Source organism: Brachyistius frenatus, unplaced genomic scaffold (genome assembly GCF_029030835.1).
Source record: "Brachyistius frenatus isolate BFR_SWC_R1_liver_20210118 unplaced genomic scaffold, ASM2903083v1 Contig_91, whole genome shotgun sequence".
NCBI lineage: Eukaryota > Metazoa > Chordata > Actinopteri > Embiotocidae > Brachyistius > Brachyistius frenatus.
The window spans coordinates 1,091,682-1,116,473 of NW_027210690.1; the positions used below are offsets into that span (position 1 = coordinate 1,091,682).

General features: G+C 44.8%; 1 protein-coding gene across 1 annotated transcript; it reads right to left on the reverse strand.

Moving 5' to 3' along the window:
- Positions 1 to 803: 803 nt before the first annotated feature.
- On the reverse strand, positions 804 to 24,792 carry LOC138627739 (F-actin-uncapping protein LRRC16A). Its single transcript, XM_069710287.1, has 38 exons — positions 24,294 to 24,792; positions 21,832 to 21,929; positions 17,701 to 17,751; positions 13,722 to 13,781; positions 12,811 to 12,932; positions 12,473 to 12,570; positions 12,309 to 12,379; positions 11,951 to 12,024; positions 11,782 to 11,857; positions 11,587 to 11,675; positions 10,924 to 11,018; positions 10,527 to 10,613; positions 10,324 to 10,427; positions 10,146 to 10,223; positions 9,979 to 10,055; positions 9,724 to 9,828; positions 9,375 to 9,444; positions 8,887 to 8,968; positions 8,682 to 8,781; positions 8,538 to 8,592; positions 8,251 to 8,423; positions 8,091 to 8,159; positions 7,918 to 8,011; positions 7,308 to 7,406; positions 7,090 to 7,218; positions 6,864 to 6,986; positions 5,995 to 6,173; positions 5,345 to 5,432; positions 5,092 to 5,253; positions 4,906 to 4,972; positions 4,443 to 4,693; positions 4,158 to 4,273; positions 3,516 to 4,008; positions 3,321 to 3,354; positions 2,839 to 2,985; positions 2,398 to 2,526; positions 1,463 to 1,642; positions 804 to 1,214 (listed from the first exon to the last, which is right to left on the reverse strand). The coding sequence occupies exons 1-38, from the start codon at positions 24,544 to 24,546 to the stop codon at positions 1,057 to 1,059; spliced, it is 4,536 nt and encodes a 1,511-aa protein (XP_069566388.1). The 5' UTR covers positions 24,547 to 24,792; the 3' UTR covers positions 804 to 1,056.

Genomic DNA, 24,792 nt, shown 5'->3' on the forward strand with positions numbered 1-24,792 from the left:
TGTCTGATCTCTTCGCTTCAATTAAACTTGAGTTCAACCACCAAAAGAAGAAAAATACTCGTTTTTAATTCAGATACAGTGAACCCTCGCTATAACGCCGTTCACCTTTCACGGTCTCGCTGCTTCACGGATTTGCATCGTGCATTGAAATCACATTACGACTATATGTAACGTAGATATATTTCATGTCCAGTTCTATCTATTTCAATTGTAAAATAAAGGTTCCTACTTCACGGATTTCGCCTATCACGGTTTCTATTTGGAACGTAACCCCCGCGAAAAACCAGGGTTCACTGTACAACAAATAAAATCGGAACGTTTCTAAACATGTAAAACTCCTTTAATGCTCCTTTTTTTTTTTTTTTTTTTTTACGCAAACGTGAACATTTTGAAATGATCTTGAAATTTGTAAAAAGAAGAAGTCAAGTGATTTCCACCTGCTTCAAATGAAATACATTTAGTTGCATCTCTGCTTCATTTTATGCCCACAAACCTGCTGAATTAAACCGAGACGGAAACACGTTGAGGGAGCGAAGGTTCAGTGCCTTGCTCAGAGGCTCAGAGAAACGCTGACGAGAGAATATGTGATCGTGTTTTTAATCACATTAATCTCGTTTAAATGAACGTTGGATGAAACGTCAACGCTTCTCTTAAAGTGAAATAAAACCTGGAGAAGTTTGAAATCAGTCGGACGAGCTTCTTTTTGCTTCCGATGTGTCAAACAAAGATTTGAACTCATCGTTTTCTGCCTTCAGCTGCTTCTGATTTTAAGACTGAAATTCTGAAGGATAAAAAAATTTAAAAAAAATAAAGGCGTTCAGATGTCCTGCAGCTTCAGTCAGACTCCTCCTCCTCCTCCTCCTCCTCCTCCTCCTCCTCAGTGCTTTGGACTAAGTGAGCGTTTTACAGCTGGACATGTTTATGGAGGCTCTTTATTCGTTGTGGTCCCGTTAGAGCCGCTCATACAGACGGAAAAGAAAAGAATCCTCTCCGCCGTCGGCGTCTGTTTGTTTGTGATCGACCTGCTTTAAGTTTACGGCTTTTTCCATGTCGGCATCAAACTGACGGCGTCTCGTCACCGGACTCCTCCCCCGATCCGGCGCCGGACGTCGGGAGGAGCTCCGCCTCCTCCTCCTCCGCCTCCTTCTCCTCCTCCTCCTTCTCCTCCTCCTCTGCCGGACTCTGATCGCCGTCGGCCAGAGACAGAGGCCTCACTGGAAGGAGAGAGAGAGAAGACGTGATGAGGCTGAAACATCCGACACAAAAATCAATAAATAAAAGTCATTTTTTTATCTGCAGAGAACTTCAATGTAAAGTTGGAAAAACAAAAAGGAGGTCAACGAACTCCTGAAAGTGAAACTAAGAATTCAAATGACACCTAAAAGTCGGAGATGTAATAAAAACACTTTGTTATTTTTAATCGAACTATTTAGTTCAGAGGCTGAGCTGTGATTGGTCGAACCGTAGGAGGGGAGGGACTTGACTCGCTCTCGGTCGTCCTCTCCGGCAGCAGCAGGAGGAGGAAGAGGAGGAAGAGGAGGAGGAGGAGGACCAGGAGGAAGAGGAGGAGGAGGAGGACCGGACGGACCCTTCAGAGACGACCACTGTGGGTCGAAGGCGTCGGCGTCTGATGGAGACTCAGCTGCAGGAAGAGGACGAGAAAACATCCCAGAATATTAGATTCAAAATGGAGACTGTCGGGACAACATGCATTTTAAATGTAAAAGTTGCTGTTTGAAAAATGTTCGTTTAAAAAAATCTTTGGAAAGTTTCGAAACGTTTTGACGTTTGTTTTTAAGTTTGAAAAGGTTTTGAAAAGTTTCCAGGTCAAAGATCTAAAATCATTCCAGTTCCTGACTGATGTTATAAACATGATACCTGAACTTTTAGTATTATTTTTGGCCAAAACTTATACAAAATACCAAATTAAAATAAAAAAAGATATATTCAGAATTCTTGCTCGTTATTAACAACTAGCAAAAATATGCACTTTTCAACCTTTATTTAAAAAAAACCCCAAATTTTTCTGTGAATTTTTTCGGGCCCTAATTCATAATATTTTATGTCACTACAGTTTAGCATCAGATCAACAAACATGTATTCAAACCTGAGGTCTGTTTCAATGAACTAAATTACGAAGCACGTAGGTTCAATTTGGACGCATCAATATGAAGCTAACAACAGAAGATAAAAGATTTCATTGCCACCACGACGTAACGTACATCAGGTGTCTTCTTCAAACACTATAAAAATACTGTGACATCACAGATTATGACCCACCGAGCTCCGAGTCCAAACTTTATTATTATTTAGTTTTTATCATTTTTTAAATTTTTTTATAATAATCCGACTTCTATCACTGTCCTGTAATGAAAAGGTTAAAGGTCAGATACGAACCGTCCAGAGGAGACGCAGGTCCTCCGGGGTTGATCTCCCTCTCCTGCTCCGACGGCGCCCTCTTCAGGCGAGGAGCGGGAAGCGGTCCTCTGGGAGACGAGCCGCCCGCCGCAGCCTCGGCGGAGTCCTCTGAGACACGGACAAACGGCGGTGTTGGAATAATCATAATCATAATAATCATAACAATAATAATAATAACAACAACAACAATAATAACAATAACAATAATAATCATAATCCTAATAATAACCACAATAATAACAACAACAACAATAATAACAATAACAATAATAATCATAATCCTAATAATAACCATAATAATAACAATAATAACAACAACAACAATAATAATAACAACAATAATAGTAATAATCATAATAATAATAATAATCATATCATCTTCGGTCTGTTTTATGACTCACGTCCCTCGTCGATACTCACCGAGGACGCAGGAGCTGCTCGGCCGGGGACTGGTCGGACTGAGGGGCCCCGAGGGGCGGGACGACGGGGACAGTTTGGGGGGAGGTTTGGGGGTGACGTTCGGGGGTTTGGACCTGGGAGTCGGTTCCGGTCGGGACTCGTCGGTGTCTGAAGGAGTCAACAGGAGTCAGAAGACGGAAAGAAAATAACACGGACGGATAACAACCTGCTAGCAAACATCTAGTTTTGCTAAACAGCTCACGCAAAAAGCCAACGATGCTACCAGGCAGCTAATTATGCTAAAAACAAACTAAAGACAAGTTAACAAACGACTTCAACGCTAACAAACGGCTAATTTCTGCTTGAACGTCGCTCAGAAACACGTCGCAGACTTTCTGAACCTTTTGAGCCGCGTTCGCACACGAAGAAACTTGCGACATTTTTAACCTCCTAAACTTAAATCCAACACCGGTCGACAGGTAGCACGATGAAGAGCGACTCACCTTTATCACCGTCCACCTTCTCCAGGAAGTCCAACTGGAAACAAGACAGAGTTGTTATTACACCACAGGTCGTCGATCACTTTATTAGGAACACCTGCACAATGTAATACAATTTCATGACTGCGGTCTTTCTTAAAGGTGTTCCTAATATTTTGTCCATCCATTAACATCCACCTACGCAAAGACTCCGCCCACCTTCTTTCCCGCCATTTTCTCCTGCCTGGCCTTCATCTCGGCCATCAGGTCCATCCCCATGACGGGAACCCCGATGTGTCGGGGCACGTGGGGGTTCTCCTTCCTCTCCTTCCTCTCCGGGTTCTCTGCGTTCTCCTCCTTCTCGTCCTCAGCAGGCTCGGCGGAGGTCGGCGGCGCCTCCGTCTCAGAGTCGGCGTGGTTCGAGGATTGAGCCCTGTGGAGCTCCTGAGGAGGCGACGTGGGCGACGTGGGCGTGGTCTCCTCGGTCACCGGGCTGACGGGGGAAGAGGACGCGACGGTGGAGGACGAGGAAGAGGAGGAGGAGGAGGAAGAGGAGGCGGGTTGAGGCGGAGTAACGGCGGCAGCTCCGTGGCTCTTCTCCGAGCGGGACGTTCGGGATTTGATGAGGTTGAAGAAGCCGCTCTTCCTGGATTCGCGTTTCTTATCCGTTGCTTCCTGCGTGTTGGCGGTCGGACTCTTGACGGTAGGAAGTCTGGAGGAGATAAAAAAATAAATAAAATAAAACCCCGAGACAAATCCCAGAAGTTTTTTGACGTGAAGAGAAAGCATTCGTCTTTACGCCGATGACGCACTGCTGGTTCTTCATTTGGAAATGGAACCGATTTGATGACCGAAACTCACTTGAAGCTGAGTTTTATGACCTTCTTGCAGAAGAAGTCATCCAGGCCCTCGTCCAGTTTTCCCATGGTGCCGTTCTGCTCTGCGTCCTGTGGTGCCGAGCCGGTGGCGGCCTCCCACTGAAAGACCGAGGGAAGCGATGACGTGAGAGACAGATATCAAGAGTAAAGTCTTGGGGGATCGAGAGAAACCCAAATTCACCAAAATCAAGACGACACTACCAAGAAACAACGACGGGATGCTATCTTTTAATTTTGGGAGATTTTCTCCCCCGATGGAAAAACCTACACGAGGCCGGCTGGGTTTGGTCCTCTTCTTGGGTTTGGGCCGGAGTTTGGTGCGATGCTCCAGCGTCTCGTGCTCCAGCGGCGGCAGCTCGTCCAGACAGACGGCCAGCGGAGTCGGAGGAGGCGGCAGGTCCCTGAAGCACGCCGACGTTCGGTCCGACGGCTGCGCAGGAAGAGGAAGAGGAGGAAGAGGAGGGTCCTCGACGTGGATGGGAACCTCCTCCAGAGCTTTGTCCAGGTCGAACTCCATCTCTGGTGGACAAACAGAAGGTATTAAGTCAGAGGCCCGAGAGAAAATGCTACCGCTACATGCTACATATGCTATGCTATTTAGCAGCATAGTAAATCATTTAACTAAACATGTTTGTAAGTAGATCACTGAACAACACGTAGACTTTTATTTTGGCGGGCCGGTCAGGTATATTTGCCGATCAATTTTAGAATTTTGTATTCGTGTGACTCACCGAACGCCACCGAGACGGGCCGCAGCATCCGGACCAGAATACTCTTCCTCTTGGATTTTGGTGTCATCTGAAGAATAAAAAAAACAAAAACACTTTTACAACAATGTGTTCAAATCTACAAAACATCGACTACGGATGATGATGACACCGTAACACATGTCGTGCATGTTTCTTGTGTTTTCCCACCATGCAGGAGTCCATGTCCTGCAGTCCGTGTTTCCGGTCCTGCTCTTGCAGCTGGTGCCGTTCGCGGTCCTCCAGCTGCAGGACCGACTCATCCAGGACCTCCGCCTCCGTCTGGGGCTCCTGACGCAGCAGAGGTTGGTCCTTCCTGATCAGGTGGTCGGCCTGGAGACGGAGAGAGGACGGAGACGGGGGGGGTTGAGCGGACGGAGAGACAGACGAGAGGGAGGACATGCCGACGGTGGAGGACACTCACCAGAGTACGTTGTGACCCGGATAAAGACTCCAGGATCTCGTCCACGATGCGGTCGGACAGAAGGGACGCCATGCTGAGTTTCACCTCGCTGTTTCAACACAAGAAATAAGAAAAACACGTGACCAAAGATGTCCGACTGACGGGATCCACCGCAGAGAAAACTGAACTGAACTGAGTTGAAGAGTTCGTAACTTCTGGGTCTAAAAAAATGGTTCCGATGCAGAAGTGTCTTCAGCTGCAATACCAGCGAGTGCCACTAGAGGTCGGCTCCAAAAAGCCTCCGGCTCCATAGACTCCCATTCAACTTCTCTCATCAAATCCAAAGTGAATCAAATGTGTCCATCAGTTATCTCGGTGTTGTTAGCTAAAGTCACTCCTTCTTCTTAGTTTTCTGGAGGTCCATCTGAAAATAATCCCTCATTCATTAGAAAAGAAGATTCAAGAAGACCTGTTTTTGGGGGCGTGTCTGTTTGATTGACAGGCCTGTGGTGCAGTCAGGTTACAGCTATCGGTGGGCGGGACGTAGTATCGTCAGGTTTCCAATCAGATCGGTCAGATCCAACTGCTGGCTCCTCCTCCAGCTCGTCCAAATATGGTCACTAGCCGAAGCTAAGCTAATGTGCTAAACACACACACGCAGCACATCACACCTGATCTTGTTGATGATGTCGACGCCGGACTGCTCCAGCAGCGTGGTGGTGACGAAGCTGCGGGGGATGGTCATCCTCCCGGCGCCGGCCTTCAGCAGCTCCTGACGAAGGCTGCTGCTCTTCTTCATCACGTGGGGACACAGACCCTCGGCGGCGTCCACCATGGACTCCAGCATCGTCTGAGGGGGTGGGGGGGACACGGCGGATGCTGCCTTCACTTTAAAGCTCATAACCTGCTCGTCGTTGGGGATAACCATTCATTGTATGTCTTGTTTTTTTCAGGACAGTCGAGGCTTTCCAAATCTTTCATCACTTAACGGGATAATACTAAGAGATTTTTTATATTAGCCTTTTAATTAAGGAAAACATTTTTGGGGGGCTTTTCACAAGGAAATAATGTCAATACAGATATCTTTATCTAATTGTGTCCAGGAGACAGTCTACAATCTGGCAATATCTGAACCATGTTTGTGGAACACTGTATGACTCAGCAACTTTTAAATATGGGCTTAGTTATTATTTCTTTTCTAATACAAAGTGGGATGTAATGTCAGCTCTACGTTGGAGGTCAGCAGTGATTTCAAAGCGGGATTAATTGAAAACTCTTCGTCTTGCAGAGAAACGAGCGGTTTTCCCAGAAAGGGGAAGTTCTGCTTGTTTTTTTTTCCTGCTCTACAGGACGTTATGAAACGTTTGGCACTTTGAGAAATATGAAATTAAGAGTAGCGGGTGTGGAGACGGAGGCGGCGCTTCATGCAAGAGTGTAAAAAAATGATTTAAGGCAAATTTTAAGTCGATCATCTCTGCGACGCTTCGTCGCACGGACATTATATCCGGTTTAAATATCCCGACATCCGGCAGCTGCGTACCTGCAGTTGCTCGTCCATCACTCGGGCCACCTCTCCGGCCATCGACTCCAGCTTGTCCTGAATGGCGCCGACGCAGGCGCCTCTGGATCCGCCGCTCCTCGGGTGGTACAGTTTGGGCAGCAGCTGGAAGAAAAAAAGAGTGGGAAAAATGTAAGAAAAGAAAACGAGTACGACATTTTGGTTTTGAGTCTTTGGTTTCGTTTTATCTCGATCTACGTCTTCTTACAGTTTTGGAGTTCCTGGCGTCCTTCATGAGGTTCTCGGCCACCTTCATGTCCTCCTGAACCGAGCAGGTCTCCGTGAACCTCAGAGAGTTCAGGTGGTCCTGCACCCGGACGCACATCATGTTCATCATCTGGGGTCGCACAGAGAGGTCAGAGGTCAGACAGAGGATGGGATGTGTGGGTGGGGGGGTGGGTAATGAGTTTCGTTGTATATTCCTGCCTGCTGGGTGGTGGTGGTGACGATGCCCTGCTGCAGCCTGTACGCCTGCTCCTGCAGGTATTTACGGGTCTCGTGGTTCCTCAGCAGGTACTGCTCCATCTGCACCACAACATCATTATTATTTCAGTTTCAACAACTTCCACATTCAAATTCACATTTTTTTCAAGATTTTTTTTTTTTTTTTTTTTTACAGCCGTATGTTTAAATATTCATAGACAACATAAAATGAAAGAAAAACGGAAAACTAAATTTCTCTTGAAGATTACAACCCTGTTTCCCCCAAAAAAGTTTGGACGCTGGGTAAAAATGTAAATAAAAACAAAACGTAAACTCCATATTTAATTGAAAATGGATCAATATTAAATGTTGAAACTGAGGAATTTGATTGTTTTTATGAAAAATATCGGCTCATTTTGTTGTTATTTTGTTGCCAGGTAGTTTTGTTTTCACTCGTCGGCTCTGTCCAGACTTTTTGCCATCAATTTCAAAATAAGCACATATTTTTCATAAAACAATCAAATTTCTGTCGTACTTTCAATTAAATATTTTTTGGGAAACGGAGATGTACTGTCAGAAACATGACATCACCCAGACGAGGAGGCTCTTTTACCTTCAGTAGGGCGTCCTCCGTCTTCTCCGGATTCGCCTTCAGTGCCTGAGCGGCGTCCATGATGGGAACCGGCATGAAGCGGATGGTGTAGTTCCTGACGGAGGAAGAACACAGTTTATATTCCTTCGTGCAAACTGCAAAGCCGGTGATGCCTCCCTCCACTCCAGACTCACTTCTCCAGAGCGGCGGCGACGTCCTGCAGACCCTGAGGGCTGACGTTGTTTCTGTCCCACACCAACGTCCTGCAAAGAGATGACGAGAAAAAAAAAACAATAAAAAAAAAAAACCCGACCGATTTTGCTTTAAAGGTGCGACGGCGTTGCGTCGCCCCACCGGAGCTTGCTGTTGATCTGCAGTGCTTTGGCCACCATCTTGGCCCCCATGTCTCCCATGGAGTTCCCGCTGATGTCCAGTTTGATCAGCGAGGCGTTGCTGCCGAGAGCGTTGAGCACGATGGAGAGGTCGGCCTTCAGCTTGGAGTCGGCCAGAGACAGCGAGGTCAGCGGCTGCGAGGGCGAGGCGAGAAATATCACATCTCGAGTGGCCGACGAGAGCGGCGAAGAAATTAGAAGACAAAAAAATAAAGAAATCTGGAGAAACTTCGATGAAGTTTGACTCACCGACTCCTCTTCTTGAATCATGTGAACCAGGTTGTCGAGGACCTGAGCCACGTTTCTGTAGAAGTTGGGGAGGATTAATTGTCTTATAATAAACCGAAGAAGTGTGTTTTTTTGTGTTTGTTTGTTTGTTTGTTTGTGACCCACTTGGACTTGATATTGTTGAAGTTTTTGCCGAGTGACAGGTGTCTGATGGAGCGGTTCTTGGCCAGCCAGATGAGCAGCGTGGTCAGGTCTGTGTCCAAACCTGAGGTGGCACTGCAAAATGTTAAAAAACAACAACAACAACAACACAAGATCGAAGGTAAAAAGTTAACGAGACTAAAATGCTAAAAAAGCTAAAAACGTTCACCGTTGTCAGAAATGTCCAGACTGGAAATGTTGGGGATCTCGGCGATGCAACCCTCGAGGATCTGAGATCCTCCCGAACGCAGCTGACACAGAAAAGATGCTCAAAACTTTACAAAACATAACAAACATCTGTATGAGAGCTCCTCGTGTTCAGCAACATTTAGTCACATAGCTGCGCTCCACCCAAACCAGCTGAATCGGCTTCTTTTATGTGAACAAGAACAAAACTGATACAACAGCTTAAATTCAACAGCGGTTTTTTTCTGTCAGCATTTCTTTCCATGTTCAACTTAATTTCTGCGTCTGCAGTTCCACAGACGTTCCCTGAATGCCTCTTGCAGTGCGTCCAACTCTCTCGCGGCCCGCCAAAATAAAGTGTAAGAAAACGCTGCACGTTGTCGGAAACCTATCACGATGTATTTAGAAACAGATAACGAGCGGTCGGAGACGTCCGGTTTAATCGGTACGTGGAGTTGACGTCAGTCTCACCTCGCAGCAGCTGAGGTCCAGAGACACGTCGCTGAGGTTCGGGTTGCAGCCGAGACCCAACAGTAAAGACCTGCAGGAAGGAAAACCGGAGAAATAAAACTCTTCAGCTCGTCACGATTTAGTCAAATATAGTTCGGTGATTTTCCTTCTGATGACACTTTATTTTACGAGACTCTGGCATCGATATTTAAAAACTTGAAAATAAGTTTGTTGGTCTGTCGTGAATTTATTCCTGCATGATTTAATGAGATGAACTTCCTCGTTAACTCTGTTGTTTTGTTCTGAAACACACTTTTGTGGATCTCCGCCAGGAATGAAGCCTTTTCTTAAAGATGTGCGAGTTTCTTACTTGAGCGCCTCCAGCGGCAGCCTGGTTCCCGACACGCTGACGGAGGTCAGAGCCCGAGCGCTGCTGAAGAACTGCTTGAAGGACGAAGGGACGTCTTTACACTTCCTGCACGAGCAGGACGACAGATGAGGGAAGAGAGTTGGAGTTAGACGACAACATCTTCACATTTACGGCTTCATTACCGGGAAAGAAAAACTACCAGTTGAAGCTGATGTGTTGTCAGCTGTTTAACTGAGTCTGAGTTTAACCTCTGACCTGTGAGAGAAGACGGTTTTGGACATGTTGAGGACAGAAAGGTGCTTCAGCGATCCTTTGAGCAGAGAAGCGCACACCTGGAGAATAAAACAACACGAACCGGAAGTGAAACGCAGAAAAAGAAGAGTCGTATTTTGTGTCCTTAAACGTGTTAGATAGAAGCTGACCTGCTCCAGAGAGCAGTCGCTGCTGGACAGATCCAGAGTTTCCAGGCAGTTGGAGTGACTCAGGAAGCTGTGCAGGTTCTGAGAGGAAGAAAAATACAAACACACACAACAGAGTTCAGGGAGCTTAAAGGCGGCTTCAGTCTGCGAAGGTCGGATACGAGGTGAGGAGGCGTGTTACCGGGAGGTCGTCGCCTCGCAGCGAGTTCCCCGACAGGTCGAGGTGCGCCAGGCCGGAGGCGACCGCCGGGTTGGTGCACAGAGCCTGACAGAGGCTGTTCACACCTGACGAGACAAATCACCAAACATCTTCTACACTCAGGACCTCCGTTCAAAAAAATACAAAACAAATGTCTAAAATGTGCGCGTCCTTCGCCGTGTAACCTTTAGGAGACATGGACGTCCTGGAGAGGTTCAGCTGCTTCAGGCCCATCGGCAGCTTGATGAGCTGAGCGCTCAGAGCCGAAGCACCTGCGAGGGAGAAACAATGATGGAGGTTATTTTACACTTTATAAAGCTGAAGGCGACCACCAGGGGGCGCACGGCTTCACCGGAGAGACCTGCGTGAGACTTCAACACACTTCACAAGTTGAAACATTTCAACAGGAGAGAAGAAACAATGAGACATCTTTTATCTCTAATGAATCATATCAAGATTAAACCTGGTCTGTGCAAAAAAAAACAGGTGTGTGTGTGTGTGTGTGTGTGTGTGTGTGTGTGTGTGTGTGTGTGTGTGTGTGTGTGTGTGTGTGTGTGTGTGTGTGTGTGTGTGTGATTCAACCTTTGTCCTCCAGTGAGTTGTTGCTCAGGTTGAGTGTGTGCAGCGTGGAGGCGGGGTTGTGTGACAAAGCGCCGGCCAGTTTCTGAGCAAAGTCGCTGAGGAAGAGGAGGAAGAGGAGGAAATAAACGATCTCAAACTGTATCACCTCTCTGATACCAAATAAAAATGTTAAAATCCTAATAAAAAAATAAATGTGTCATCATGCACCAATCAGGAGACTCCTGCAGGGATGCACACGTACAAAACACAAGGACCTCGGTTCCTATATTTGACCCGACGATACTACGTCCCGCCCACTGATATCTGTAACCTGACTGCACCACAGGCCTGTCAATCAAACAGACACGCCCCCAAAACCAGGTCTTCTTGAATCTTCTTTTCTAATGAATGAGGGATTATTTTCAGATGGACCTCCAGAAAACTAATAAGAAGGAGTGACTTTAGCTAACAACACCGAGATAACTGATGGACACATTTTATTCACTTTGGATTTGATGAGAGAAGTTGAATGGGAGTCTATGGAGCCGGAGGCTTTTTGGAGCCGACCTCTAGTGGCACTCGCTGGTATTGCAGCTGAAGACACTTCTGGATCAGAACCATTTTTGTTTTGGAGCTGGAAGCTTCGAACACTTTTATATCCAGTCTGCGGATTTGACCTCTGACCTCCTGAGTCCAGCGTTGTCCAGCACCAGCTCCTCCAGCCGGCTGGATCGAGCCACCACCCGGAAAATCTGCTCGCACACGTCCGTCGGCTGGAAAGGAGGAAAAACGACATCAGATCAGCGAGTCCTGTTTGTCAGCGAGGTCAAAGTTCGCTCGATAATTCAGCGTTAAAACCCCAAAGATCAGCTTCGTTACCAGCTTGTGGTCTTTGGTGGAGAGTTTGGTGAACCACTGGTTGTACTCCAGAGCTGCGATGATCGCCACCAAATCCCTGAAAAAACAAAAAACACACAGTGAGTTCTTATTTTGAAATCAACGTCGGCTCGACGTTTCTCGAGTTTGTGGTCCGGAGTCACGTACGTACCGGTTCTCCAGGTGAACAAAGTCCTGCAGGTTGAGCTCTCGGGTGTCCTGAGTCAGATAGATGGTGTCCACGTCCTGGAGAGGAAGACCACGTGAGAAAAGAGCTCCGATGAAAAAAAACGTTAAAACGATGGAAATACAAGAATCTGTGAACGTCACAGGAATAAAAAAAAAAAAACAGAAGTGAAGAAGAAAAAGAAGCAGAACAAAAAACCCAGAAGCAGAAGAACACAGGAAGGAGAAAAATGATGACGCGAGGAAACAAACTGAAGTCAAATTCATAGAAATAAATAAGAAGAAGAATCATTAAAGGACAAAAAGACGTCGGAAAAAGTGTATGAAAAGTCTGCAGCACCGACCCATTGGACCTCCTCTCGGTACGGCAGACCCAGGTAGTCGCACACACACCAGTACTGATGGGAGAAACCGCCTGCAAACAGTCACATGACAGGAACATTTAAATGAAGACACTTTGGGACGCTGAGCGGTGATTTTTTGTTTTGGGGGGGGGGGGGGGTTGTACCGCAGGGTCCGAGGTCCGCCGAGCTCTGCTCGTCCCACACGGCCTGCAGCGCCGCCGTCCGGTCGGGAGGCTTCAGACTCAACTTCCTCATCGCCTTCCTTCCTTACGGAGACGCAGGACGGACACAGACAAAGAGACGGCGGGAAATATTCAACTCTGAAGATCCAATCAGATTCAAGAAGCTTGAATTTAATGAGCGTTTTAAAATCCTGATAAGTGTGTGTGTGTGTGTGTGTGTGTGTGTGTGTGTGTGTGTGTGTGTGTGTGTGTGTGTGTGTGTGTGTGTGTGTGTGTGTGTGTGTGTGTGTGTGTGTGTGTGTGTGTGTGTTGGTACCTACACAGGGGAGCCGGTGGGGTAGATCCTCTGCAGACAGCTGCCGATGTGAGCGATCACCTCGTCCACTTCCTCCACCGAGCCGAGCCGGAGGATCCACGGGCCGCGCTCATACTCCAGCAGTAACTGTAGGGGGCGCCACACACACACACACACACACACACACACACACACACACACACACACACACACACACACACACACACACACACACACACACACACACACACACACACAATCATAAAGATTTGATCTCCAGGAAACACACAGAGGTGAATTCAGGTGATTCAGTCAGGATAAAATTTATGTTGTTTTGCTATTTTGCACAATGTGTGTGTGTGTGTGTGTGTGTGTGTGTGTGTGTGTGTGTGTGTGTGTGTGTGTGTGTGTGTGTGTGTGTGTGTGTGTGTGTGTGTGTGTGTGTGTGTGTGCAGGAGTGTGCAAACAAAAGCAGCCAGTAAGTCATATCTGTGTAATCGTATGTGTGAGTTTAACTGTTGAGGTGTGGTCGTTTCCACATCATAAACATTATGAAACACAAAGCTTTCCAGACAGCCATGCGTTTTGTCCATACAGTGTGTGTGTGTGTGTGTGTGTGTGTGTGTGTGTGTGTGTGTGTGTGTGTGTGTGTGTGTGTGTGTGTGTGTGAGTGTGTGTGTGTGTGTGTGTGAGTGAGTGTGTGTGTGTGTGTGTGTGTGTGTGTGTGTGTGTGTGTGTGTGTGTGTGTGTGTGTGTGTGTGTGTGTGTGTGTGAGTGAGTGTGTGTGTGTGTGTGTGTGTGTGTGTGTGTGTGTGTGTGTGTGTGTGTGTGTGTGTGTGTGTGTGTGTGTGTGTGTGTGTGTGTGTGTGTGTGTGTGTGTGTGTGTGTGTGTGTGTGTGTGTGTGTGAGTGTGTGTGTGTGTGTGTGTGTGTGTACCTGCGTGGGCTTGTTGCTGCTGATTCCCTGGATGTCCAGGTAGCTGAAGGACTGTTCCACCTGCAACAAGGCATGAGAATGATTCACTGACAACAACGACGACAACGACGACGACAACAACAACAACCCCCTACTTTCACCTACATGCACGAAATTTGGTGGACATGTGTATCAAACCTACATCTACCAAAGTCTTTTATTGATGAGAGAAGTTGAATGGGAGTCTATGGAGCCGGAGGCTTTTTGGAGCCGACCTCTAGTGGCACTCGCTGGTATTGCAGCTGAAGACACTTCTGGATCAGAACCATTTTACAGACCTGAAGCTACGAACTCTTTTAGAAACAGTCGGTGGTTTCAACGTGACGCTCTTTAAGGAAAGCTTTCTGAGTTTGAGGCAGAAGAACAAAATCTGCGACATCTGGTAGAAAGACTGGATCACATGTTCATGTGTCCACATACTTTTGGTCGTGCAGAAACTGCTTTGCTCAAAATAAGCCGAATCACATGCTTTTTCTTTTTCTTTGCTTTTTTTCGGGGGCCGACCGGTCGAGCTCCAACCTGTTGGTTGAAGTTACGCAATCGAGACGGTTCGCTGTGTCACAACAGCCTCGACTTTCTCAACACACTTCACCGGCTTTAATGAGCGCATCCGCAATTTACACGTCAAAGGATGTCATTGAACGCCCCACATCTTTAATGTCCCATGGTGGGACGGGGACGGGGGGGGGGGCGGGGGAGGGGGCGTTAGGAAATAATAATAATCAAAAAATCAAAAAAGGAAAGTAAAAACACAAGCTGCAGAACAAATGTCTGGAGTCACACACACACACACACACACACACACACACACACACACACACACACACACACGTTCCCCTCTGGATCCATAGAGAGAAAGAAAGTGAAAATAATTTGTGTGTTTTGAAGTCGCTGCCAAAGAGAGCAAGTGTGACGGAGGAGAACCAAAAAGACGAAGGGAGGAAGGAGAGAACGACGGAGGAACAAAACAGAAAGCGTGAGATGATGATGATGATGATGATGATGATGACGAGGAGGAGGAACGATGAAGAGGAAGAGGTTAAATGAAATCGGACTTTTTGAACTTTTATGTCACTTTTTTTTTTGGAGAGATAGAAGTTTACAGAAGAAAATGTAAGAAAGAAATGTCGTGAGAGGAGGCAGCACCTCCTCCTCCTCCTCTTCCTCCTCCTCCCTGCCAGCTGTTAAATTCCTCCATTGTCCTTTTTTTTCTCTTTTTCTTCTCTCCCTCTGCCGGGACAGTACACACCGAGGAACAAACCGCCCTCTGTTTCACTCTGACACACACTCACACACACACACACACACACACACACACACACACACACACACACACACACACACACACACACACACACACACACACACACACACACACACACACACACACACACACACACACACACACACACACACACACACACACACACACACTCACACACACACACACACACACCAAGAGAAAACCACTGGCCCACTCTGGAACAACAGATCAGGGGTCAGCTGGCTGAGCTGAAAATCTCTGCTCGACACTTTTTTTTCACATTTATCTCAGTTTTATTTCTGTTTTCTGACTTCTAACTCTCAGACTAACATGAAGGAAATATTATAAACATTTATACAGAGAAGATCGGCAAAAGAGTTTTTTTTTTTTTTTTTGTAAATATAAAAGCAATTTGATCTGCAGTGAGATTTGATATAAAACAAAAAAAGGCTTTAAAATTAAAGTCCAGCTGCTCATTAATATCTAAATCTGTCAATCAGGATCTAATGAAGTCCAAATATCGGCGCTGTCGTTAATAACGGAGGTCAGGATCCGAACATGGACTCCGCTGGAGTTTGGGTGTAAACGAACGTTCGTTCAAGACGAGCCGCGTAACCTCGACGCCACAAAGATGAGCACGAGTATAATTTGGGGTTTTTGAGCAGACAGTTATGAGATGAAGAAAAACATCCTGCTTCCAACTCGGAGCCAACAAACAGCGAGAAGGAAGTCTTCACATCGAACGTGTTTCAGAAACTCTTCAGACGGCGTTTGAGGTCTCGTTTCTCCACTTTAAAGAAAACTTAAATCATCGTGATCACAGACTGTTTAGAAAAAGTGTTTCGTAGCTTCCGGGTCTGAAAAAAGAGGCCGGATCACTTTATATATAATAAGACACATGCATTATTAGTTTTTCTGTTGTTTTTTTTTATGGGATGTATTGACGGTGAGAAAGTTATTTCACCTGACTTTTTCACATTTTAATCTCCAATTGTTTTTAGCTTCTCACAGAAGCTTTTTTAGAAATATCAGCTTTTATTACTCATATTAAAATCTACAAACTCACATTACTGCTGACTCAGTAATTCTACTTCTCTATTTTCTCTCGATTACCCGAAAGTGCTCTCTCTCTCTCTCTCTCTCTTGTCTTTCTGAGGACAGGTCCCAACCATATGGAGACATTTGATAGTTTTTTACCCACAATGCATCTGTGAGAGCGCAGCCTGTGGGAAAGGAAAACAGTGACAGGAAGAGAAAGTTCAGCCGAGAGGGCGAGAGAGGCAGAGCGAGGAGAGAGAGAGAGAAAAAAACAGGCTGGAAAGAATACAAAAATAAAAAGTAGAAGAAATGTTTCTTTTAAACGTTTTAAAGTCTGACGATCATCCAAAAAGAACAAAAAAACAAACTTAATTAATTTATCCCCTTTTTAAACCACTTTAAAACATCTGAGTTCAAAGTTGAACTTGTGAACTTCACGATTTTAAGTTTAATAAAGTGTTGCAGAAATGACAGCGAAGTCAGACTGTGGTTAAACCAACTTCTAAAATTACTCTTTCCTTTTTCTCACACTCTTTTTTATTTTACTGGTAACCATCCAGATTTTTTATTTTTTTTATTTTGGGGTTTGTTACTGACGAGCGTGTGAATCAGTCCAGACAACTTAAATAACAAATCAGTGGGAAAGTCTGATGCAATCTGAAACTAAAATGAAGCGTCGGGAGATTTAAAACCCTCGTCGTGGCGTCACATGATTGTGGAAAATATATTTATATGGTACAACCACAGACTGTTTATGAAAGAGTTCGTAGCTTCCAGGTCTGTAAAATGGTTCTGATCCAGAAGTGTCTTCAGCTGCAATACCAGCGAGTGCCACTAGAGGTCGGCTCCAAAAAGCCTCCGGCTCCATAGACTCCCATTCAACTTCTCTCATCAAATCCAAAGTGAATAAAATGTGTCCATCAGTTATCTCGGTGTTGTTAGCTAAAGTCACTCCTTCTTATTAGTTTTCTGGAGGTCCATCTGAAAATAATCCCTCATTCATTAGAAAAGAAGATTCAAGAAGACTTCCAGTTCAATTTCTGTCCGTCACCATCTTTGCTAGTTTGCAGCGGTTTGGTAGCAGGAAGTGACCATATTTGGATGAGCTGGGGGAGGAGCCAGCGGTGGATCTGACCGATCTGATTGGAAACCTGACGATACTACGTCCCGCCCACCGATAGATGTAACCTGACTGCACCACAGGCCTGTCAATCAAACAGACACGCCCCCAAAAACAGGTCTTCTTGAATCTTCTTTTCTAATGAATGAGGGAGTTTAAAAACAGAAAGGGGGCGGAGCCTCGTCCTTCTGGAACCATCTTCCTAAAGTTTTAAGAAGCTTTTAAAAACACTTGTTTTTTTGAAAACACTTTGTTCCCCAATGAAGTATTTCCTCTTGTGTCGTTTTTATTGATTCTGTGCATTTTGATATCATTTTAATATTTTTTTTTTTTTTACTGTATTTTTCTAGAAAAGCAAATTCAGCTTTGGTTTTTGAAAAGTGCTTTATAAATAAAGTTTAATAATTAATAGTCATGCTATTAAATATTCAGTGACAAAAAAAAATGCTAAAGGATGAGATTGTGTGAAATGAAAAGAAAACTAACTTTTAATAACACAAAGTGAGAAGTTTACCGACCTTGGAGGGAACCCGAGCCGTCAGCAGGTAGGCTCGATGGGACGCCAGAGCCTGAGGACAGACATGGAGACATCAGTGCTACAACCTGGATTTATGTAGTAACACCAAAAAATACATTTAATACCTCAATATAATGAGAAATAAGACCATTTGTTAAAAAACGACTTCCGTGTTAAATTAATGTCCAAAAACAAGCAGCTGAACAGGAAGTTTAGAGTTGATCGAAGAAAACGGTTTGATACCCAGATTTACTGATTTACATCAGTTAATGACACAAAACTAATATAATAAATACAATTTTATTACAAGATTTATTTATGACTAATTCCAAATTTATGCTTATGCATTCGTTTTTAATGTTGTGTCTGATTTTAGATTTTCTTGGAATGATATCGGCTCACATAAAAATGTGTGTTTTGTTCATATAGAAGAAGTAATTAGGTTAGGTTAGGTTAGGTTAGGTTAGGTTAGGTTAGGTTAGGTAGTTTCTTTATTAATCCCCGAGGGGAAATTTTTTAATTTTTAATTGTATAGAAATATATATATATATATAAAAAAATCACATTAGATGTTAAAGTCGGAAGAAAAAAAAAGAAATGAAATGAAAATTCAACTTAATTGAAATGAGTTCAGTCTCTGGCTGCAGCTTCGGCCCCCGGAGAGCCGTCCTCTCCCCGACTGGGATAATGACATATATTATCCCTGAACCACGTGTTGAACCTCACAGAGCGACTGCACATTACAGCTGCTCGCTCAGCCAACAACAACGTTTCCAACTGACTAAATTTGTAACTGCATCCCCCTAAAAAAGTGTGAGATCGTTTGCCGAATTATTGGATTTGAAACGATCCGTGTCATCACGGGAAGGGGGCGGAGCCAGCCGCGGTATGTGCTGGAACACACCAGATGAGCGAGGTCGCCTCAGGTCACATCTGCTGCAGGCCGGAGGACGCCGGCAGACGCTCTGAACGACCTGTTTTGAGTTTATAAAGTCTGGAAAACGTTCAGGTGGTTCCGCAGACGAGCAGGTGAACGAGGCCACGGAGGAGAACCGGATAACAGACGCTGCTGCTCGCAGCGTCTGATGGAAACAGGTCGGATTTTATAGATTCAGACGACGCAGTAATTACACGATAAAACATAGACAGTCGAAATACACGAGTCAGGTGTCTTTTATCATCCATCAGTGATGTCATCAACCATCAGTGATGTCATCGTTGGTTTGTGAACGTTATGAAGCCTCCAGTTCAGGAAGTGACCATATTTGGACGAGCTGGGGGAGGAGCCAGCTGGTGGATCTGACCGATCTGATTGGAAACCATGACGATACTACGTCCCGCCCACCGATAGCTGTAACCTGACTGCACCAGAGGCCTGTCAATCAAACAGACACGCCCCCAAAAACAGGTCTTTTTGAAAGACAGTCTTTCCTTTGTCAGTTCGATGACAAATCAGGGCTTTAAACTGTTTAAACTGTTTACAGCAAATCAAATTACAGAAACTGCAGTTTTAATATCCCAGACTGTCCTTTTCTTATAAATGCAATTTCATCTTAATAGCTTATTTTTTTTCAATGTATTTCTCTGTCTCTTTAAGGCACTTTGAACAGCGTCTGAACGCTGCTTTATAAATAAACTCGCCTCGTAACATGATTCAGGAAATATGTTTTCTACTCAACCGTTATTTACACAAACGAGAAAAAAAAGCGTTTGACGCGTTATTACGACGCATTTAGTGAGTTTTGCCTCATTTCAAGAAATGATGGCAGCTTTTTTCTAATCTGCTGATCTACAGCTGAGGAATGTGGAGTGTGTGTGTGTGTGTGTGTGTGTGTGTGTGTGTGTGTGTGTGTGTGTGTGTGTGTGTGTGTGTGTGTGTGTGTGTGTGTGTGTGTGTGTGTGTTACTTCAGTCAAGTCCTGACAGGAGCTGCAGAGTCGAGGTATGTGGACAAAAGTAAAAGAACTGAGTGTTAAAAGCTAAAAAAGAAAGTGCTAAATTACACTTTCTGGTGTAAAGGAGATATTTTTATGTTTTTTTTTAGTCCCGATATTAAAATGTCTTTTCATATTCAACACACATAAAGAGCTAAAGGTGAAGCCACATACCTGCAGCTCCATGAACCCAGACACCCGGCTGCCACACAAACACCAAGAAACTCTTTTCTTTTTTCTTTTTTTTTTAAATCTGCACCATCACGCTTCAAAAAAAAAAGTTCCATTATCAAACTTTAAATTTTCCTCAATATGTTTCTAAGTGGGCGGCACCAGCGGTTAGCACGGTCGCCTCACAGCGAAAAGGTTCCGCGTTCGAATCTGGGCCTTTCTGCGTGGGTTCTCTCGGTTCTCCGGCTTCCTCCCACCATCCAGAAACATGAACCTCAGGTTAACTGCTGGTTCTACAAATGTCCCTGAGGTGTGAATGGTCTTTGTTTCCATCTGTCTCTCTGTGTCCCTGTGATGGACTGGTGACCTGTCCAGGTGAACCCTGCCTTCACCCTAAGTGAGCTGGGATAGGCTCCGCCCCCCCGTGACCCTGTCCAGGATAAAGCAGGTCTAGATAATGGATGGATGGATGTTTCTAAGTTCTTCTTTCAATTCCCCAACAAAACAGCCGACAAAGCAAAAAGACCAGTTTGCAGCATTAACTGTCCAACTATTCTCTACTTTTACGTGTGAAACTGTACATATGACACAGTGAACCGTTTCCTCAAGTCAAAGTCAAGGAAACCTTTCGTTGTGTTTTCAGTCTCACAGAGTTCCTTCTTCTTCAGAAGTGACAACAGTTTCAAGTTTACAAGTTTCCTGCATCAGCGGAAAAGTCCGGTCCGTATAGAAATGAGCTTTATATCCCGAACGCGGACCATCACAGCGGTGACATCACCACGTTGGTTCGTGAACGTTATGAAGCCTCCAGTTCAGATTCTGTTCGTCACCATCTTTGCTAGTTTGGAGCAGGAAGTGACCATATTTGGACGAGCTGGGGGAGGAGCCAGCGGTAATTTGGTGGACACGTGTATTAAACCTAGATCTACCAAAGTCTTTTATTCACTTTGGATTTGATGAGAGAAGTTGAATGGGAGTCTATGGAGCCGGAGGCTTTTTGGAGCCGACCCCTAGTGGCACTCGCTGGTATTGCAGCTGAAGACACTTCTGGATCAGAACCATTTTACAGACCTGGAAGCTACGAACTCTTTTAGAAACAGTCGACGCTCAGAAGACCATTTCACCAACTTTTACTGACATCTGATAATTTCCTCTCTCGGTACACTGTGCCGGTATCAACCAATCAAAACAAAGATGAGGGCAGTTGTTCGTCTGACTCTAGAACGCAGGAGGACGGCTGTGTGTCAGCGGTACCAGGTGATATTTAACAGACTGTGGAGCTGCAGATTAAAAAAACAACAGGGCAGCAGTCACATGATGACTCACAGCAGCAGCTTCTGTAGCCGCAGTCCTTCCAAATATCTGACAACCACATGCAGCCTGACTGCAGGACTCAACTCTTGAAATAAAAATTGTTGTCATTTTTGGGGTCCGAAGTGTGAAAAAAAAAACCATGCAGAAGTGCCTTAGAAGTGCAATACCACTGAGGGCCACTAGGGGCTGGCTCCAGAAAATACAAAAGTTAGTAAATGTTTTCCACAAGTCATTATGGTGTCATGAAATAATGAAAAAATTTCCAGCATTCATTAGATATTAGGCCTTCGAAAAGCAGTATATATCTGGGGGCGCGTCTGGTATATGTGGGGGCGGGGCATAGTGTCCTCGGGTTCTCAGTTCTCAGACAATCTTTAAAGATGCATAACAATAGTTAAAAAAAAACCTCAAAACCTCGCAGGAAGTGATGCAACAATCTGAAACACTGAACTCCTCCCGGCTTCTTTTCAGTCGTTAAGACGGTTCAAATATCTTGCAAACATCGAGTCTCGAGTCTTTCCATCGATGTAAAATTAAGGGAACGCAATTTATTTTGCAACTAGACAACTATTCTACTATTACAGAACTATGCTGCAGCAAAAAAAAAAAAAAAGTGACAGCAAACTGACAAAAAGTCTCGTACATTCTTGACATTCAGAAAACCAACTTATCAAAAAAGGTCCTAAAAACCAAGAACAGGTTGAATTCACTTACCAGCACTCGGTTCTCCACTTTGTCACCTTTGACCTCCAGCTGGACTTTGCGCCTCAGGGTCAGCTTCACCCGCCGACCCACCGCCTCCCGCACGCTCTCTGGGACACACGAGGGGGGGGGGGGGGTGTACATGTCAAACAACACATGACAATTAAGTTGGGAAAAAAATTCAACATTTAATATTTTGTATTTCTGCTTGGACATGATTTGACATAAAGAAAAAGAGGAAGAAGAGGAAGAGAAGTGACATCATGCAGTCGTCGTCCTCCTCCTCCTCCTCCTCCTTCCTACTCCTTCCTCCTCCCTACTCCTTCCTCCTCCTTCCTCCAGACACATGATGAGGTCATGAGGAGGATGACAACATTACAGCATCGAGGCTGATCAGAAACACATGCGTCCACCTCGCTGGTATGAAATAAACGCAGCTCCTCCCTGCACACGGACAAGTTTATAGTAACGAGCAGAATTCACTGTTTTGAAATAAAAACAAAAATTAAAAAATGGGAAAAAGAAGTATAGACGTCTTCGTTCCAGCTCCTCTGTTGTGATGTTTTGTTGTTTTTTGTAATCTGAATATCTTTTGATTTTGAGACCTGCACTGAAAAACAACTCTTAGTTTGCACCTGCAGTACCTGTTTTTATAGTTTTTTTCTATTTTAGTCCGATGTGGTCGGCTTACGAGCAAAAACACTTTCCACCTTTTATTTCCTCTTTTAGCTCTGTTTATGGTCTCCACCACCTCCTCAGGGAAAAAAGACATCGGGATCTTTAAGCTGCTTCGTTCTCCTCTGAGTTCACCAGTCTGACGTTTTCTGCTGAAAAAGTAGCATAAAGCGGCTTTTTTAGTTTTTTTCTGTTAAAGCAGCCAAAAACTAAAATTCTTACGAGAGCCGCGATAGTTTTTTTGGGGTAATAATTGTCACTTCGAGCAGTTTTAATTGTCCAAAAAAAAACACACACAAAAAACAACAACTTCTTCCAGCGATTCAAAAACGGTAGAATTCTTTTATTTGAAATTTGAGACTTTTATTGTTATAAAAATTTTTTTTTAAAAAAATGCATTTGCAGATTATTATTTTGTTTTATTTCACTTTATTAATCCCCGAGGGGAAATGTCTTCGCTACAGCAGGGGGGCTCTCAGGGGGGGCTCTCAGGGGGGGGCTGCTGCAGCAGGCTGCCACTAGCGCGGCGCCAGGTAACCTGACCTGAGGTGCATGTTTCTGGATGATCCATAATGAAAATAATCATTAGTTGCTGCTCATTAAAAACTGTTTACGGAAGTTTCATTCCATGAGACCAGACTCTTATTTTTACGGGTTAAACTATTGATTATCTGATCTGTTTTGAATACTGCAGAAGTTCAGATGAGAAAAGATCAAGTCTGAAGCACAGCTGACTTCTGATCACCGACATGGGTTTTTTGGTTTTTTTTTTATGGTTTAAATGTTCCTCCAGTTTTAAATAGTTGCTGATGAGCAGCATCGGGTCAGCGTGTCCTAATAAAACCAGCAGCAAGCAGCAGGGCGGCGAAAACAAAAAGCTCCATTCATCAGTGCAACGACATATCGAGGCTGCAGCTTCTACTTCCCACCGTCTGCTGTTTACCGGACGTTTCATCTGAAGTTTGCTCTCTTCAGACTTTTCATTTTAAAGCATTTCCTTTCCTCTTCCACGTGAGATAAATGACATTGACACTCTTCTAACCTACTGTTGTTATTTATAGTGCGGATAGAACAAAAATATTGGACATCGGCCTGAAATGTCGACTTTTTAAAGTGGAAGTTTGTTGACTTTTCCAAAAAGAAGAGGACAAATAAATCACAGCCTTCCAGGAGTTGTTGTTTTAAGTGATTTTAAAAGTTTTGGCTCCTTTCTCTCTCTGTTTGTGGGACACTCAGAGGCAGTCTGTGCTGATAATATCTCACAATCCAGAGGAATTTCACGGGCACACCCCTCCTTCCTCCCCCCACCACCACCTTCAGATAAGGAAGTGGCAGAGGAGAAACTCTCAGGTAGCCAAACTTCCCTTCAGGGCACGAAAAAAAACAAAAAGGCTTTTAGGAAGATGTGGAAAAATACTTGCCTGTTTTATCCGGTTAATAAAAAAAAGGGGGAAAACTCCCCAAACTCCCATAATAATCCGGATAGTCAACATTATAAAGATTTAGAAGAGTTTTTAGACAGAAATTACATTATTTAGGTCTGTAAATGTATATAAAAAACAACGTATGCAAATATAACTATTTTAACACTCTTAAAAGTGACTTGTAGTGATTTCCTTGTGAGTTTAATGTAACTTCATCTTAATTAATGTCCTGTTTTACCTCAAAATAAAAGAAGGTGGTGTTTTTAAAGTTGATTTTCGTCGATTTAAATGACGTCAGAGTTACCTGAGAATTATTCTGCACTACAACGAGGCCCGGGTCGGTTCATCTGAGCCGGTAAACGGACGTTATCTTACCGAGCAGCTCGTTGGGAATGTCCGTTTTGTCCTCCGACATGTCTTCTGCCGAGGTAAACACCGAGGTGGAGTCCGGCGGTGAGGACACGAGAGGCGGCCAAAACAACAACAACAACAACAACAACACCACCCCGAGAAGGAAACCGCGCGAGGAGGCTGCTGCTTTCGACCGGGACGCGGACACACGGTGGACGGTGTCGTGCTTCTCTTTAACTCCGGTTACCTGTCGACACCCCGCGTCTCCTGTCTGCATCCATTCCTAGATGTCTGCACACACACACACACACACACACACACACACACACGCACACGCACGCACGCGCACACACTCTCGTGGACTTTACATTACTGTCGTCTCAAGAAACCAGCAAGGGGTGTGTGTGTGTGTGTGTGGGGGGGGGGGGGGGGGCAACTTTGATTGAAGCGGGCTCCATTGTGACACATGTATCCGAAAAAGTGACGACACGCGGTGCGCGAGCGATGTCAACAAATCACGCGG